The sequence below is a fragment of the Portunus trituberculatus genome, chromosome 11 (genome assembly GCF_017591435.1).
Source record: "Portunus trituberculatus isolate SZX2019 chromosome 11, ASM1759143v1, whole genome shotgun sequence".
In the NCBI taxonomy this organism is placed as follows: domain Eukaryota; kingdom Metazoa; phylum Arthropoda; class Malacostraca; order Decapoda; family Portunidae; genus Portunus; species Portunus trituberculatus.
Window position 1 is genome coordinate 6,618,617 of NC_059265.1, and position 16,065 is coordinate 6,634,681.

At 39.7% G+C, this 16,065-nt stretch overlaps 1 protein-coding gene and 1 long non-coding RNA gene across 2 annotated transcripts in view; both read left to right on the top strand.

Moving 5' to 3' along the window:
* Nucleotides 1-2,315, top strand: part of LOC123502528 — a 6,267-nt gene extending 3,952 nt beyond the window's left edge. Inside the window, exons 4-5 of the mRNA XM_045251652.1 lie at nucleotides 536-773; nucleotides 1,833-2,315. Of these exons, the coding sequence (XP_045107587.1) occupies nucleotides 536-773; nucleotides 1,833-1,982 (388 nt within the window). The 3' untranslated portion in view covers nucleotides 1,983-2,315. The remainder of the gene's footprint in view (nucleotides 1-535; nucleotides 774-1,832) is intronic.
* Nucleotides 2,316-13,813: 11,498 nt separating this feature from the next.
* On the top strand, nucleotides 13,814-15,028 carry LOC123502489. Its single transcript, XR_006674146.1, has 4 exons — nucleotides 13,814-13,860; nucleotides 13,974-14,057; nucleotides 14,191-14,251; nucleotides 14,897-15,028. It is a non-coding gene; the product is annotated as an uncharacterized LOC123502489 (long non-coding RNA).
* The last annotated feature ends 1,037 nt before the right edge of the window (nucleotides 15,029-16,065 follow it).

Genomic DNA, 16,065 nt, shown 5'->3' on the forward strand with positions numbered 1-16,065 from the left:
ATTTTTTTAATATTGATTAGTTGATTTGCAGGCATGGTTCACTTGGAGAGAGAGAGAGAGAGAGAGAGAGAGAGAGAGAGAGAGAGAGAGAGAGAGAGAGAGAATTATTATTACCTATTATAATCAATTTCCCGTTAATGATACGTTTTCTTTTATCTTTATTCGTTGATTTACAGGTAGGGTTTACTTAGAGAGAGAGAGAGAGAGAGAGAGAGAGAGAGAGAGAGAGAGAGAATTATTATCTATCATAATCATTTACAACGAAGGAAGCTTCAAAATGTTACAACAAAATTTTAAAAAAAATCCTGTATTATTCTAAATACTACACGGAAGATAAGAATGATTGATAAAACAAACATATGCAATTGAGTTTGTGTAATAACGGTTGGTTTGGAAGGCGTTAAAGAGCGTGGCTAGTTTATATCCAGGTGGTGGACCAGTGGTTCGGTTCACCGGCAGCGTTTCATAATGTTCGTTTGGCCTCAAATTGCTCTTTACTTATCGGCAGGTTTTTTTTTTTTTTTTTTTGGGGGAGGGTAGACGAGAACGAAGCAAGATCAGTAGCTCAGGATGGCAGTGAGAGCAGTAGTACTTCAGACACCACGCCTGCTACATCTTTCAGTCTCCACGCCACCACCGACCCCTCGAGTCTACGCAGCCCAGTGGCCGTGTGTGTCTTGGCGTTGGGCGTGACGTGCAGCAACGGTGGTAATAGCAACGGGAAGCTTGATGCACAGCACAGCACAGCACAGCACAGCGGAGAGATTGGTGGTGTATGTAAATAAATAGTGTGCGTTGACTTGCTGTGATGATAGGAAGGAAGTTGTTAGTCAGTCAATAGAGGGTTGTTAGGAATTTTGACTGATAAAAGGATAACAGGATATGTGTAGGATGTGCACTGTGTCTAATGGAAGGTTAACTATACGGTGTCTGTCTGCTTGTATGTAACTAAGATGTATCGGGAACCATCGCTACGTATACTGTGTCTAATGGAAGGTTAACTATACGGTGTCTGCGTGTCTATGTAGGATGTATCCGGAACCATCGCTACGTATGAGTGTTAAATTTACTTGGTCATTCATTTACTAGTGCGGTTAGAGTAACGGGTTCAGAATAGATTTGGGTAATGACCGTGGCAAGTGAAGTGTTTTCGTGGTCATTGTAGTTGTGTAGGAAGGAAGAATTAGTTATCCTCTTCAGTACTGTGACGCATTTTCACCTTGAGACGTGTGTACGATTAGATAATTCTATTGTTACAAAGCGTGTATAGATGTCACAAGGTTAATGGCCTGTGTCTTCACTATTTTAATTCCTCGCGTAAGTTTCTGAAGTTGTATAAGATAAAGTACTAACGGAAGGAATATGAAAAAGCGTCTTGGTGCTGAAGAGATTAAACGTGTCGCGTTACTATAGAACTCCTTAAGTAAGTTGTATTTGAGGCTAAAATATTTCGGGTAAAAGTCGTTGTGGTTCCCTTGTTATACAATGGCTACCTCTGCGAAAAGAATGAGTGGACAGGATTTCTTAACGTGGATTTCTTAACGTAACGGGGCTGGTGTTTCAAGGTACGTGCATTAGAAACGAGATGTGGTAGTATAACGGTAAGTTTGGGGATATATTCTTGAAATTAGTTCTTAGTGGTAAGCGGGCGTAGATGTTTAAGAGGTTCAAGAGTGATGTAGGTAATTGGTAAACTCGGATACTAATGTTCATGTTCGATTTGTGGTGGTGGTGGTGGTGGTGGCAATGAGTGTGGTGGCAATGTTGCCTGTTAGCTGTAGGGATAATTAGTGAACAAGTTCATTTTTTTTGTTCATTTTTGTCCATTACAGGAGTTGACGATCCAAAGGCCTGACTCCACAGCGGTAATGAGCCTTGTGTACCTTGCACTGTCTTCACTGACAACGCCCACTACTAACCCCTCTGCCTCCGCCACCGTTTCAAGATCAGGGAAGGACTCTGCCTTGCATCGCGCACTGTGATGGTCGCCGCCCCCGCCCCCGCACCCGCCGCCGCCGCTGCTGCTGCTGCTGCTGCTGCTGCTGCCGCTAAGGGAGAATAGTTTGTTGAGTGGATGACGGCGCGTTCACTGACCCTCTCCCCATCACCCTACCAACTCCGGCCACCCACCCCCCTGCCACCAGACACCTGCTACACCACCACTACCGCCGGCTCCGTCCAGTGAAAGATTCATCGCAGACCTGCCAATGCCATTCAACGCCTGCCGCCGCCGCCGCCACCACCACCACCTCCTTATGGTGGTGTCACTGTACCTGGAGCTGTTGTCATGATTGAATAATAAATTGTGAAGAAATCTTTATTGTTTTGGAGAATTTCCTTTCCTGGGAATATTTTGGCTGACTAGTCAGTAGTCGCCTCAGGCTGGCTTAGGTCACTGTCTGACACACCAATATTGCCTCCATCAACCTCCCACACTCACTCTAAACAATAACAGGCCAGAAATAAAAAACACGCTAACTAATGCTTTTTTTTTATCATAGCAATACAAGAAAATGGAGAGAGATGAGCTAATGTGAAAATATTAAAATGTGGGGGTGAAAAAAAATGAGTAAATTAAGAAAAGACATTATTATCCTTGAAAAGTTATGGAAAAGTCCAAAAAAATATTGCATACCTGGCCAAAAAAACGGCAAAAAATGGTCAAAGCAAAAAAAAAACCAAAGCAGATCCCTAAATACTGCACTACTGGCCAAAAACCAGCAGAAAATGGTTAAAAAACTAGCCAAAACCCCCAAACTGACCCTAAATACTGCACTACTGGCCAAAAAACCCATAAGAAATGCAGGAAATTCCCAAATGGACCCCAAAACACCCCAAATGGCCCTAAAAATGCAGAAAATGGACCTAAAAACCCCCACAAATGGCCCTAAAAATGTACTTAAGTCAAAAATACTCGAAAGAGTCTCCGGAGATTAGGCAGATCCATATTGGAGTTAAAATTAAATGCAAGAGTCTCCCTAGACTTTTATTTAACAATTCTTTACATTATTACATTGCCAGGAAGTCTACAAATATTTTAATAAAAAAAAAAAAATTATATATACAAAGAATACAGTGAAAAGTCTACACAAATTTTCAACTTAGTATAAAAACAGTGAGCAAAATCTATACAGATTCAACTTAGTATAAAAACTGAGCAAAATCTATACAGAAAAGTCTACACAAATTTTCAACTTAATATAAAATAAACATTTACAACTTAACAAAAAAATCTGCACAAATTTTCATATTTGCAAAATTTTAAAACACTTTTCAACTTCACAAAATATTTTAAAACAATTCTTTCATGTTAACAATTATTCAAAGATAAAAATGTTTGGTTTTGAAGTGACACAATCTTACAAACAAACTGTTTCAACAAGAGAGAGAGAGAGAGAGAGAGAGAGAGAGAGAGAGAGAGAGAGAGAGAGAGAGAGAGAGAGAGAGAGAGAGAGAGAGAGAGAGAGAGAGAGAGAGAGAGAGAGAGAGAGAGAGCAATCAAAATAAACAATCAAATAGTAATAACATACATGAAAACAATACATTTTAAAACAACACACACACATTAATCTTGTGCCCTCCATACACCCTTGCTAATGTCAATAAAATGGTCTAATGGTACAAAAATTTCAAGGTAAAATGTGTCCTAGTACTGAAGGGGTTAAAATAGTGAAGACTGTTGCCATTAATCTTCTGACCACCATAGATCCTTGCTATTGTCAATAAAATGGTCTAATAGTACACAAATCTCAATGTAAAATGTGTCTCAGTACTGAATTCATAGAAGCAATCTGCAGACTAAGATACACTCTTGATACACCCCTGACACCCTGACACACCCTCACCTCACACACACCTCCTAAAAACTTAACATACCCTTTCAAAAACCACAAAAAAGTGATTAACAAGCACAAACACACCCACACAGCACACTCTAAGGGTAAGTTCACACTACAAGCAGAGTGGGCAGAGTGGTTGCTAGCGGCAATAATTTTGACATTGTTTTGGACGTACAGACGCAAAATAATTATTGTGGCACATTTTTTGTGGGTGGGAAGCCAGCGGCCCTCCACGACTCCACCCACGGCCAAGGTGTCCACCAGTGTGAGCCTTTATTGCTGACAACAAAATGACAATCAATGACCAGACTGTGCATAGTTCTGGTACAATTTGACTCTTTATATTAATAGTCTGCTGAGAAAAGCTGATTTTGTGATATTCTGGTCCTAGACATGAAACAAAAACACACTTTTTTTTTTTTCTACAGCTGTTCCTTCCTTGAGGAAAAATGAAAGGAAGAGGAAAGAAAGAAAGAAAGAGAGAGAAAAGAGAGGAGAATGAAGTGATATTCTCGTCCTATACATGAAAGGAAAACACTTTTCTTTTTTCCACACCTGTTCCATCCGTTGAGGAAAAATGAAAGGAAACTGACGAAAAAAAAAAAAAAAAAAAAAAAAAAAGAGAGAAAAGAAGAGAGGAAAAGGAAGTGATATTCTGATCCTATATATGAAAGGAAAACACAAACCCTTTTCCTTTTTCCTACAGCTGTTCCATCTCTTGAGGAAAAATGAAAGGAAGAAGAGAAAATATAAAAGAACGAAGGAAGAGAGAGAAAAGAGAGAAGGAAGTGATATTCTGGTCCTATACATGAAAGGAAAACACTTTTTTCTTATTTTCCTACAGCTGTTCCATCCCTTGAGGAAAAATGAAAGGAAGAAGAGGAAACATAAAAGAAAGAAGGAAGAGAGAGAGAGAGAAAAACACACTGTACAGATCAGTGAGCCCCACACACACACACAATGACTTTACCAACAGAATTTCACGTTCCTTTATATATCGTCAAATTTTTTGTTGTCCTTCCAGGTAAACACTGTGGAATTTGACACTATTTATTTATTTATTATTATTTTTTTTATCATATTGTTGCCTGCCCGACCTGCTCTGTGGCTAAGAGGACACCCAGAATTCTTGTGTAGGTCACCCTGCTCTGCTTATTGTGTGAACACCTAACCGGACCGCTCTGCTTGTAGTGTGAGCATACCCTTACACACACACACACACACACACACACACACAGGAAGAGAGGAGAAGATATATTGAATCGTTGGAAGAGGCAAGAAGAAAAAATAATGAACAGTCTGAAGAGGAAAAGGAAAAGTTTTTTTGGAGAGTTATAGGAGAGAGAGTCAAAAAATGGTATGTGGAAAGAAGGAATGCAGAGGAACCCTAGAGGGACCAGTAGGTGGACCGTAATGTATACTAATATAGATGGAATACTGTCAAGTAGATTAGAATTGCAAGCCTGATATAGTGTGTTTGACGGAGACAAAATTACATGAAAAAAACAAAGGTAAATTTGGATAATAAATATAATATATGGAGAAAGGATAGAGAGGGTAAAGGTGGAGGAGGAGTTATGATTATGACGAAGAAGGAGATAAATGTGGATAAGGTTTGGTATGGGAAGAACAATGCAGAAGTGATAAGCATAAGGTTAAAAAGTGATGGAAAAGAATTAATAATCATGGTGACCTATATACCTCCTAAAACAAATTCTTGGACATTAAGGGAATACGACAATATGATCAAGGATACTTTACAGAGTTTGCAAAGTGGAAACTGGAAAAAGAAAGGTGATACTAGTAGGAGATTTTAATTGTAAAGAAGTGGATTGGGAAAATCTAGTAAGTGGTGTTGGAGAGGAAGCATGGGGGAGAGAGATTCCTTAATCTAATGATGGAAAATATGATGGAACAGAGGGTGAAAGAAAATACTCGATATAGAGGAGATGATGAACCCGCTAGACTGGATTTGGTGTTAACACGAGAAGTGTACCTATGTGCGGATATACAATATAAATGTCCATTGGGGAAGAGTGATCATGTGGTTATGGAGATGCAGATGGCAATAACACAGCGAAGGAGAGATGAGACATACAGGAGTGGTAGATTGAATTATAGTAAGATGAACACACAAAATTTGAACAATTATTTTAGAACATTAGATTGGGAGGAGATGTTACAAATCAGAGAAGTGCAAAAAAAATATGAGATTTTTATGAAATATTATAAAGAAGGAGTTATGAAATTTGTATCACAGTATAAACCGAGAGAGGAAGGAAGAAAGGATTGGTTTAATGCAACTTGTGTTAAGGCTAAAGAAATGAGAGATGTGGCTTGGAAAAGATAGAAAAAGAACAGGAATATACTAAATAAGGAGAATTATAGAGTGGCGAGAAATGAGTATGTGAGGGTAAGGAGGGAGGAAGAAAGAAAATTTGAAAAAGATATTGTAGACAAGAGTAAGGAACATCCAAAATTGTTTTACAGGTTCATAAATGGTAAACTTAAAAAGAGAGTCCATTGAAAGATTAAAAGGAGAGCAAGGGATAGTAGATGACCCTAGGAATATCGCGGAATTGCTAAATAATAGGTTTCAACAAGTATTTACTAAAGAAACAATGTTTGTAAAGCCTCAAAATGTAGAAGGAAATGTGCACATGGATGACATTAAGATACCTAAAAAGGAGTTATATAAAATGTTGGAGGAACTTAAAGATGATAAAGCGATGGGACCAGACGAAGTTTCAGGAAAATTATTGAAGGAATGTAGAGAAGAATTGATTGATCCATTATATGATATCATAAGGTGCTCATTAGAAACCGGGGAAGTACCGGTGGAGTGGAAAAGAGCTGAAGTGGTGCCCATTTATAAGGGAGGCAGTAAGGAAGAGCCTCTTAACTATAGACCTGTGTCACTAACAATTGTGGTCGGTAAGATTTGTGAGAGGGTGATAAAGAAATATTGGATACGGTTCTTGGAGGATCATAAGTTATTATCGGATCATCAATTTGGCTTTAGGAAAAGGAGGTCATGTGTAACAAATCTACTGAGCTTTTATTTTGAGAGTGGTTGACAAAATACAAGAGAGAGAGGATGGATGGACTGTGTATATTTGGATTTGAAAAAAGCTTTTGACAAGGTACCTCACATGAGACTGCTATGGAAATTAAAGATTTATGGAGGACTGAAGGGAAAATTGTTAAAATGGATGGAAAACTATTTGAGATGGAGGAGATGAGAACGGTAATAAGGGATGCAAAGTCGGACTGGTTGGTGGTGGAGAGTGGAGTCCCACAAGGTTCAGTGCTGGCACCTATACTTTTCCTTGTCTATATTAATGATATGCCAGAGGAGTAAACAGTTATATTAATTTGTTTGCGGATGATGCGAAATTGTGTAGGTGTGTGAAGAGTGAAAAGATTGTGAAATTTAACAGGCAGATCTAGATAGGATTTGGGAGTGGAGCAAGAGGTGGGAGATGGAATTTAATCTGAACAAAAGTCATGTAATGGAGATGGGGAAGAGTGGAAGACGGCCAAGAGGGTCATATAAGATGGGTGAAGGAGTAGTGTTGAAAAAGGTGGAAAAGGAAAAGGATTTGAGAGTGATAATACAAGACCATGGGCAGTTTGAGGCTCATATTGACAAGATGTTTGGAGAAATATATAATTTGATTATAAATATTGGATTAGCCTTCCATTATATGGATAAAGATATGATGAAGAAATTAATTAGTACGGTAATTAGACCAAGATTGGAATATGCTGGGGTGGTTTGGTCCCCTTATAAAAGAAGCATATAAGGAAGTTGGAGAGATTGCAGAGAATAGCAACAAAAATGGTTCCGGAATTGGCAGAAATGACCTGAGGAAAGATTAAAAGAAATGAATTTGCTTACCTTGGAACAAAGAAGAGAAAGAGGAGATTTAATACAGGTTTATAAACTGTTGAGCAGTTTGGATGAAGTGGATAATGAGCAAATGATGTTGAGAGAGGAAAATTTAAATAGAACTACGAGATCGCATAGTATAAAGATAGCCAAAAGGAATATGCTTGAAAGATGTGAAGAAATATAGTTTCCCACAGAGATGTGTGGAGGTGTGGAATGGTCTGAGTGAGGAGGTGGTGTCAGCGAGGAGTGTGCATAGTTTTAAAGGAAAGTTGGATGTGTGTAGACTGTAGATATGGAGATGGGGCACACACAGTATAAAGCCCAGGCCCTGTAAAATTACACACACACACACACACACCACAACCAATCTTGCCCATCTTGCCCACTCCACACACACACACACACACGGCCCGGTAGCTCAGTGGTTAGAGCGCTGGCTTCACAAGCCAGATGACCGGGGTTCGATTCCCCGGCCGGGTGGAGATACTTGGGTGTGTCTCCTTTCACGTGTAGCCCTGTTCACCTAGCAGTGAGTAGGTACGGGATGTAAATCGAGGAGTTGTGACCTTGTTGTCCCGGTGTGTGGTGTGTGCCTGGTCTCAGGCCTATCCCAAGATCGGAAATAATGAGCTCAGAGCTCGTTCCGTAGGGTAACGTCTGGCTGTCTCGTCAGAGACTGCACCAGATCAAACAGTGAATTACACACACACACACACACATATACACACATTTCACCAGATCCTAATGCACACTGCCACACAGCCTCACCTCACTTCAAAACACAAAAATCTTCACATAAACAAATTCACAGTATAAAACACAAACTTATTTCAAAACCCAACCCCAAAAACTTTCCCACACACACACACACACACACATTTCCAGCACCTTGCCACAGAAATTCAGTATTTTATGAGACCTTCCAAGACAGTGGTTCCCAAACTGGGGTAAATTATCCCTTGGGAGCAGCTTAACAATTTTGGGTGAGAAATAAAGCTGACAGAAAAATAAATAAATAAATAAGAATTCTGAAAATGAAGAAAACCTTGCAGTGCCTCCCATTACAATTACTGTTACCTTAGTCTTAGTGGGCAAAGTTGTAACCTAAATAATCATTCTGTGTAAGGGATAATGTGGCATGTTAACCCCTTCAGTACTGGGACACATTTTTACCTTGAGATCTGTGTACCATTAGACCATTTTATTCACTTTAAGAAGGGTCTATGGAGGGCACAAGAATAATGGCTATAATCTTCACTATCTTAACTCCTTCAGTACTGGGACAAAATATTACCTTAACAATTTTTCCATTAGACCATTTTATTGACATTAGCAAGGGTCTATGGAGGTCACAAGGTTAATGGCCAGTCTTCCTATTTTAACCCCTTCAGTACTAGGAGACATTTTACCTTGAGATTTGTGTACCATTAAGACCATTTTATTGACATTAGGAGAGGTGTATGGAGATCACAAGATTAATGGCCACAGTCTTCACTATTTCAACCCCTTCAGTATTGAGACACATTTTTACCCTGATATCTGTGTACCATTAGACAATTTTATTGACATAAGGAAAAGCTTATAGACATCAGAAGATTAATGGCCACAGTCTTCACCATTTTTACGCCATCAGTACTGGGACAAATTTTTACCTTAACATTTGTGTACCAGTCGTGGTGAGAGTAAATTGTTTGTGAATATAGCCCTTTGACTGACACACAAGCAGCAACAATGCACATTCTTCATTCCCTCTGAGCTCAGTAAGTGAATGATTGAGTGAGCGCTGAGTGAATCTCTTAACAAGCACACTGCATCTTTGTCCTGAGAATCCAACACTTGCTTCACAAACTCATGTGGGGATTAAAATAGTGAAAACTGTGCCCATTGATATTGTCACCTCCATACACCCTTCCTAATGTCAATAAAATGGTATTATCACAGCCAAACTTTCTTCAAATGCCATCAAAAACATGCCAAATAATCTTAAAATACCATAAAACATGCCAAACTGTCTTAAAATGTCCTTAAAAGAAAAAAAAAAAAAAAACATGACAAACTGCTAATCTATCCTAACTCTTCTTCATGGCTTAGGTGTTGTCTTGTACCCTGGGTGTTGCTGATGGCTGTAGGTGTTGTAGAAGGCTTGTGTTGTGTTGTGGCGTGGCTTGTCTTGGCTTGGCTTGACTTTCCTGTAATGAGAGATGCACTGTTTACATTGAGTCACCTTCACTATGTTGTAAACTGAACTGAACGCAACTCAACCAAAAAACTGTCTTAAAATGCCCTTAAAACATGCCAAACTGTCTCAATATGCCCTCAAATATGTCAAACTCTTAATATATCCTCATAACCTGCCAAACTGTCTTAAAGACTCAGAAAGAGAGAGAAACTGAGAGAGAAAGAGAAAGAGAGAGAGAGATCTTCAATTTCCTTAAAACCTCCCAAATTGTCTTAATATACCCTCAAAACCATGAAACTGAAAATAAATTGCCCTCAAAACTTTTCTGCCAAATTGTAACAAAATGTCCTCAAAACATACCAAACTGTCTTAACATCTTTCTAAACTGTCTTACAATACCCTCAAAACATGCCAAACTGTCTAAAATGTCCTCAAAACATACCAAACTGTCTAAAATGCCCTTAGAACATGCCAAACTGTCTAAAATGCCCTTAAAACATGCCAAACTATTTTAAAATACCCATCAAACATGCCAAACTGCCTCAAAAATGTCCTCAAAATCTTATCCAGCCCAACCTAACCTAACCACACTTCACACCACACACCACACCACTGACCTGCATAAGGAAGGAAGCCGTGTGACCTCAGCTTTGAGTGGCCACCTCCTCTTCACAGTGAAGTCGCAGTCCAGGAGTCCTGTGGCAAAGATCAGAGGTCACACAGGTCACAATGGGATAGTAATAATAGTAATAGTATTAGTAGGAGGAGGAGGAGGAGGAGGAGGAGGAGGAGGAGGAGGAGGAGGAGGAGGAGGAGGAGGAGGAGGAGGAGGAGGAGGAGGAGGAGGAGGGAGGAGGAGGAGGAGAGAGAGAGAGAGAGAGAGAGAGAGAGAGAGAGAGAGAGAGAGAGAGAGAGAGAGAGAGAGAGAGAGAGAGAGAGAGAGAAATAGCAAAAAAATTTATAAAATGACAATATTTATTATTTTACCTTTTCTTTTTTTCTCTTCTCTTCTTCTTCTCCTCTTCTCATCTTCTTCCACCTCTTCCTTCTTCTTCTTCTTCTTCTTCTTCTTCTTCTTCCTCCTCTTCTTCTTGTCTTGGTCTGTCTTTCTTCATATTCTTAACACAATCTGAAATAAATAAAACTGGATTAATATGAGAGAGAGAGAGAGAGAGAGAGAGAGAGAGAGAGAGAGAGAGAGAGAGAGAGAGAGAGAGAGAGAGAGAGAGAGAGAGAGAGAGAGAGACCTTAGTGTTTCAGTGTGCGGAGGCCATAAATTCAGAGTGTTATTGAAGCAGTGGGTAAGTAAGTGAAGTGCTTGACAGTGACACATAGAGAATAAGTGAATAAGTGAAGTGATAATACAAGATACATAGTGACACAAGTGATACACTGCAGGAGTAATTATCACTACATCAATAAGAACACTAGCAGTCAAATAGTTGGTGGGCTTTGAGATAGGAGATACCCATAATGCCTTCTTTAGCCCATTAAAACACAATGCAAATGCACCTATGCTTTCAATCTCCATTAATTCTCATCGTCCACACTTTTATGTCCACATTTAAAACTGCACACTCTTCTAAATCAAGTGAAAAAATTGAGGTTTATGAGACAAAATTGTAAGAAAAACATGCTTTCACACACCCCACACTCACCAAACACACAGCACACCAGCACACACCATTCCCACACCTGCACACACCAGCAAACCACAAACAACCCTTTGCAAACACTGGAAAATGCAAAAAAAAAAACACACCCCAAAAATATAGTTTACACAATAAACAACACATTTACACACACACCACATGTACACACACACACCACACCTGCAGAAACCTTTCCACACCTGCACACACCAGCACAGTACACAGCTTGGTGTGTGGAGGGAGATATGGAGGAAAGAAAAGGAGGTGGTGGAGGGAAAAATGAGAAAAATTGTCAGGTTTTGAAGTGAGATTTAGAAAAGTACTATTTTGACTATGATAGAAGTGAGATAGGAGACTCAAAATTGGAGGGAAGGTGGAGGAAACATGGAGGAAATAGTCTACTGAAGGAAAAGCCAGGAGGACCTGTGGAGGGAGATATGGAAGAAACAAGACAAACATTACCTAACCAAAACGCACCAAAATTACCTAAAAATATTGCATCAAGCAACACACACACACACACACACACACACACACACACACAAGCCATATTGATAGAATTTTCAGAGAGACGTATAATTTGCTAAGGAATATTGGAGTAGCATTTCACTATATGGACAAGGAAATGATGAAGAAATTGATAAGTACTAAAATAAGACCTAGATTGGAATATGCAGGAGTTGTGTGGACTCCCATAAAAAAAAAACACATAAGAAAATTAGAGAGACTACAAAAATGGCTGCAAGAATGGTTCCAGAATTTAAAGGGATGGCATATGAGGAGAGACTAAAGGCAATGGATCTACCAACCTTGGAGCAGAGAAGAGAGAGAGGATCTGATACAAGTTTATAAATTGATTAACGGAATGGATGAAGTGGATAATGAGAAACTGATCCTGAGAGAAGAATATGACTTTAGAAGCACAAGATCGCATAGTAAGAAACTAAGGAAGGATGATGTCTGAGAGATGTTAAAAATTTAGTTTCCGCAAAGATGTGTTGAGACTTGGAACAGTTTGAGTGAGGAAGTGGTGTCAGCAAAGAGTGTACATAGTTTTAAAGAAAAATTAGATAAGTCTAGATATGGAGACGGGACCACACGAGCATAAAGCCCAGGCCCTGTAAAACTACAACTAGGTAAATACATACACACACACACACACCTGCACTCCACAAACAACCCTTAAATCACACCTGGAAAACACCCACAATAAGTCTACCCTAGCCAACCCACACCAAAAAACAATAAATACTATACATAGGTAGCTATAGTTGACATTACAAAACATACAAAAACAGTATTATTCCAGTGTTTCACCACATTCCACTAAATGTTTTTTACCCACCTCATGAGATAGAGCTCCTCATTACGAGTATTTTTAATCCCATATTTATAAGGCGCAACCTATTTATAATGGTGATACCGAATTTCAAAAATTTAATCGTATTTTGGCGATCTCACTCCCGAGTCAATAGAACAGAGACAGACTGGCGAGAGCTGCTCGACCCAGGGCAGCGGCTAGCGTGGGCCAACATTAGTGACTCGTTTTGTTTGAGCTATTGTTTCCGCTGATTGGTTACTTCCGTTTGAAAGTGAACTGGCAGCCAATGAAAAAAAATCATAATTTATTCAACCAATCACGGTGGCCTTGAGACTTGCGGTATGAATTTGAATTCAGTTTGAGGCAAGATGTCCCACTGTGCAGGTTGTGAACTGCATTACTTCAATGTTTTGGTTATCATATTTTCAATAGATGTCATGTCGGCTGAGTGAGAGCTGTGAGGGTGGAGCTGGGAAACGAGGAAAACTGGAGGGACCACTTCATTTGGACAGTGCCACAGTTCCTACTAATACATATTGGTTTGTAGAGCAAGAAAAATAAATCATGAAAATAATTTAATACAACAACACCTGGATAGAATTTTGATTGTCCCCATCATATTGACAGGTTAATGGTATATGATGGCTGTTATTATCATTGATGTTTTCTTTCAGGGTTCACAAGCAGACACGCAGTGTTGTCCAAAGAGGCACTGGGCAGCTGAAACACCGATTTCATGTCTTGCACAGTGAGGTCCGGGTCAGCCCACCATTGAAGGTGTGCAAGATGGTGCATGTTTGTGCTATGTTGCACAATATATGTAAAGACAGGAATATTCCTATTCCTATTGATGCAGGCCACCCTGACTTTGAAGAGCAGCAGCACGACTTCGTACAAGAAGTGCCACCACTTCCAGCTGCTCGACAAAATCCGGGTCGCCTGTATCGAGATGAATTCTGCAACTTGCATTTCAAGTATGTTGATTATTTTGTACCAATATATACTGGCTTTACTGTATTTGATCTTGGATATGTCTACTTATCATGCATTAGTATCTCATTACTGTTGATTAACCACCTTTTTTCAGCAATCCTGCCAGAAACATGGCCCACCTGCCCCACCACTGATCTGGTGACACATGCAGAGATCAATTTTGCAACTTGCATTTCAAGTATGTTGGTTATTCATTCTGTACCAATATTTACTGGCTTCTATAAATAATCTTGGATACATTCACTCATCATCTCATTATTGTTGATAAGCAACCTAATTTTTCTTTTCTTTTCTTTTTTCATTCTTTCCAGCATTCCTGCTTGAAGTGTGGATCTCCTGCCCTTCAGCACACATGGCCAGTCACATGCCAAGGTACTGTCAACATCTATGTTTTCCATCTCCTTAATTCTTATCCTCACTGCTTTTGTGTTGACATTTAAAACTGTACACTCTTCTAAATCAACATAAATGCTTTCTATCTCTCTAATTGTCATCCTCCACACTTCCATGTCAACATTTTAAACCTTACACTCTTCTAAATCAACATAGATACTTTCATCTCTCTTAATCCTCATCCTCGACACTTCCATGTCCACATTTAAAACTGTACACTCTTCTAAATCAACATATATACTTTCATCTCTCTTAATTCTCATCCTCCACACTTGTGTCCACATTTAAAACTGTACACTCTTCTAAATCAACATACATGCTTTCCATCTCCATTAATTGTCATCCTCCACACTTCCATGTCCACATTTAAAACTGTACACTCTTCTAAATCAACATATATACTTTCCATCTCCCTTAATTCTTATCCTTGCTGCTTCCATGTCCACATTTAAAACCATACACCCTTCTAAATCAACATACATGCTTTCCATCTCCCTTAATTGTCATCCTCACCACTTCCATCACTTTCTTCCTGGGAGCTCCTGGCCTCACTGTCCTTTTCTGGCAAATATTCCTCATGTGAGTCACTAATGAGTCCTTCTGATTGACTCTCATTGTCCTCAGAATCCTGTAATTCATCTAATAGAGCCAGCTCACCCTCAGAATTCCTCAAGGGTGACAATGACAACACCATTACACCACACTGGTCAGTAACACACTGCCCACCGGCCACCACCCTTCCCCTCAGGCCACACGGTCCCTCCCCCCAAGCCACTGTACCCAGTGTCCCTGAAAACAGTTAGCCACTTTGTCACTGAATCATAAAAAACACACAAAGCGAGTAGATGAAGCACTGATGGAGCGATGGTGTGTGCATGTACTGTAAATATCTTGAAACACCCTTAAAACGCCGTAACATAGCCTAAAATAGTTAAAACAGTCTTAAACACCCTTAAATAGCCTTAAAATAACCCTAAAACACTAAAACAGTCTTAAACACCCTTAAAATAGCTTAAAACTGCCTTAAACATCCTAAAATTCTTCAAACACCCTAAAATAGCCTTAAACAATCTAAAACAGCCTAAAAATACCCTAAGACAGCCTTAAAACACCCTAAAGTAGCCTTAAACACCCTCAAAGTCTTCAAACACCCTAAAACAGCCTTCAATACTCACAGTTGGCTAGGTGTGTCCCAGCTGGTGTAGTTGCTATGTTCCATCCCTACATAGAGCCACTTCCTTTAGTACGGCCGGTGGTGGCTGGTGATCCTGTTGGGAGGAGGTGGTGGTGGTTATAATAGTACTAGTGGTGGTAGTGAAATGGTGTGGTTTTGTGAGCATCTGATGTGGTAATGTTGGTTGTTTGTGGTGGTTGTGGGTGTGGTTGGACAGTGGTGGTGGTGGTATTAGGAGGATTTTAAAAAGACAAATATTTTCCGGCCAAAACAAGTTAAAAAATTGAGGTTTATGAGACAAAATTGTAAGGAAAACACGCTTTCACACACCGACACTCACCAAACACACAGCACACCAGCACACACCATTCCCACACCTGCACACACCAACAAACCACAAACAACCCTTTGCAAACACTGGAAAATGCAAAAAACACACACCCAAAAAATATATAGTAGCTTACACTAAAAACATTTACACACACACACACGTACACACACACACACCACACCTGCGGAAACCTTTCCCACACCTGCACACACCAGCACAGTACACAGTTTGGTGTGTGGAGGGAGATATGGAGGAAAGAAAAGGAGGTGGTGGAGGGAAAAATGAGAA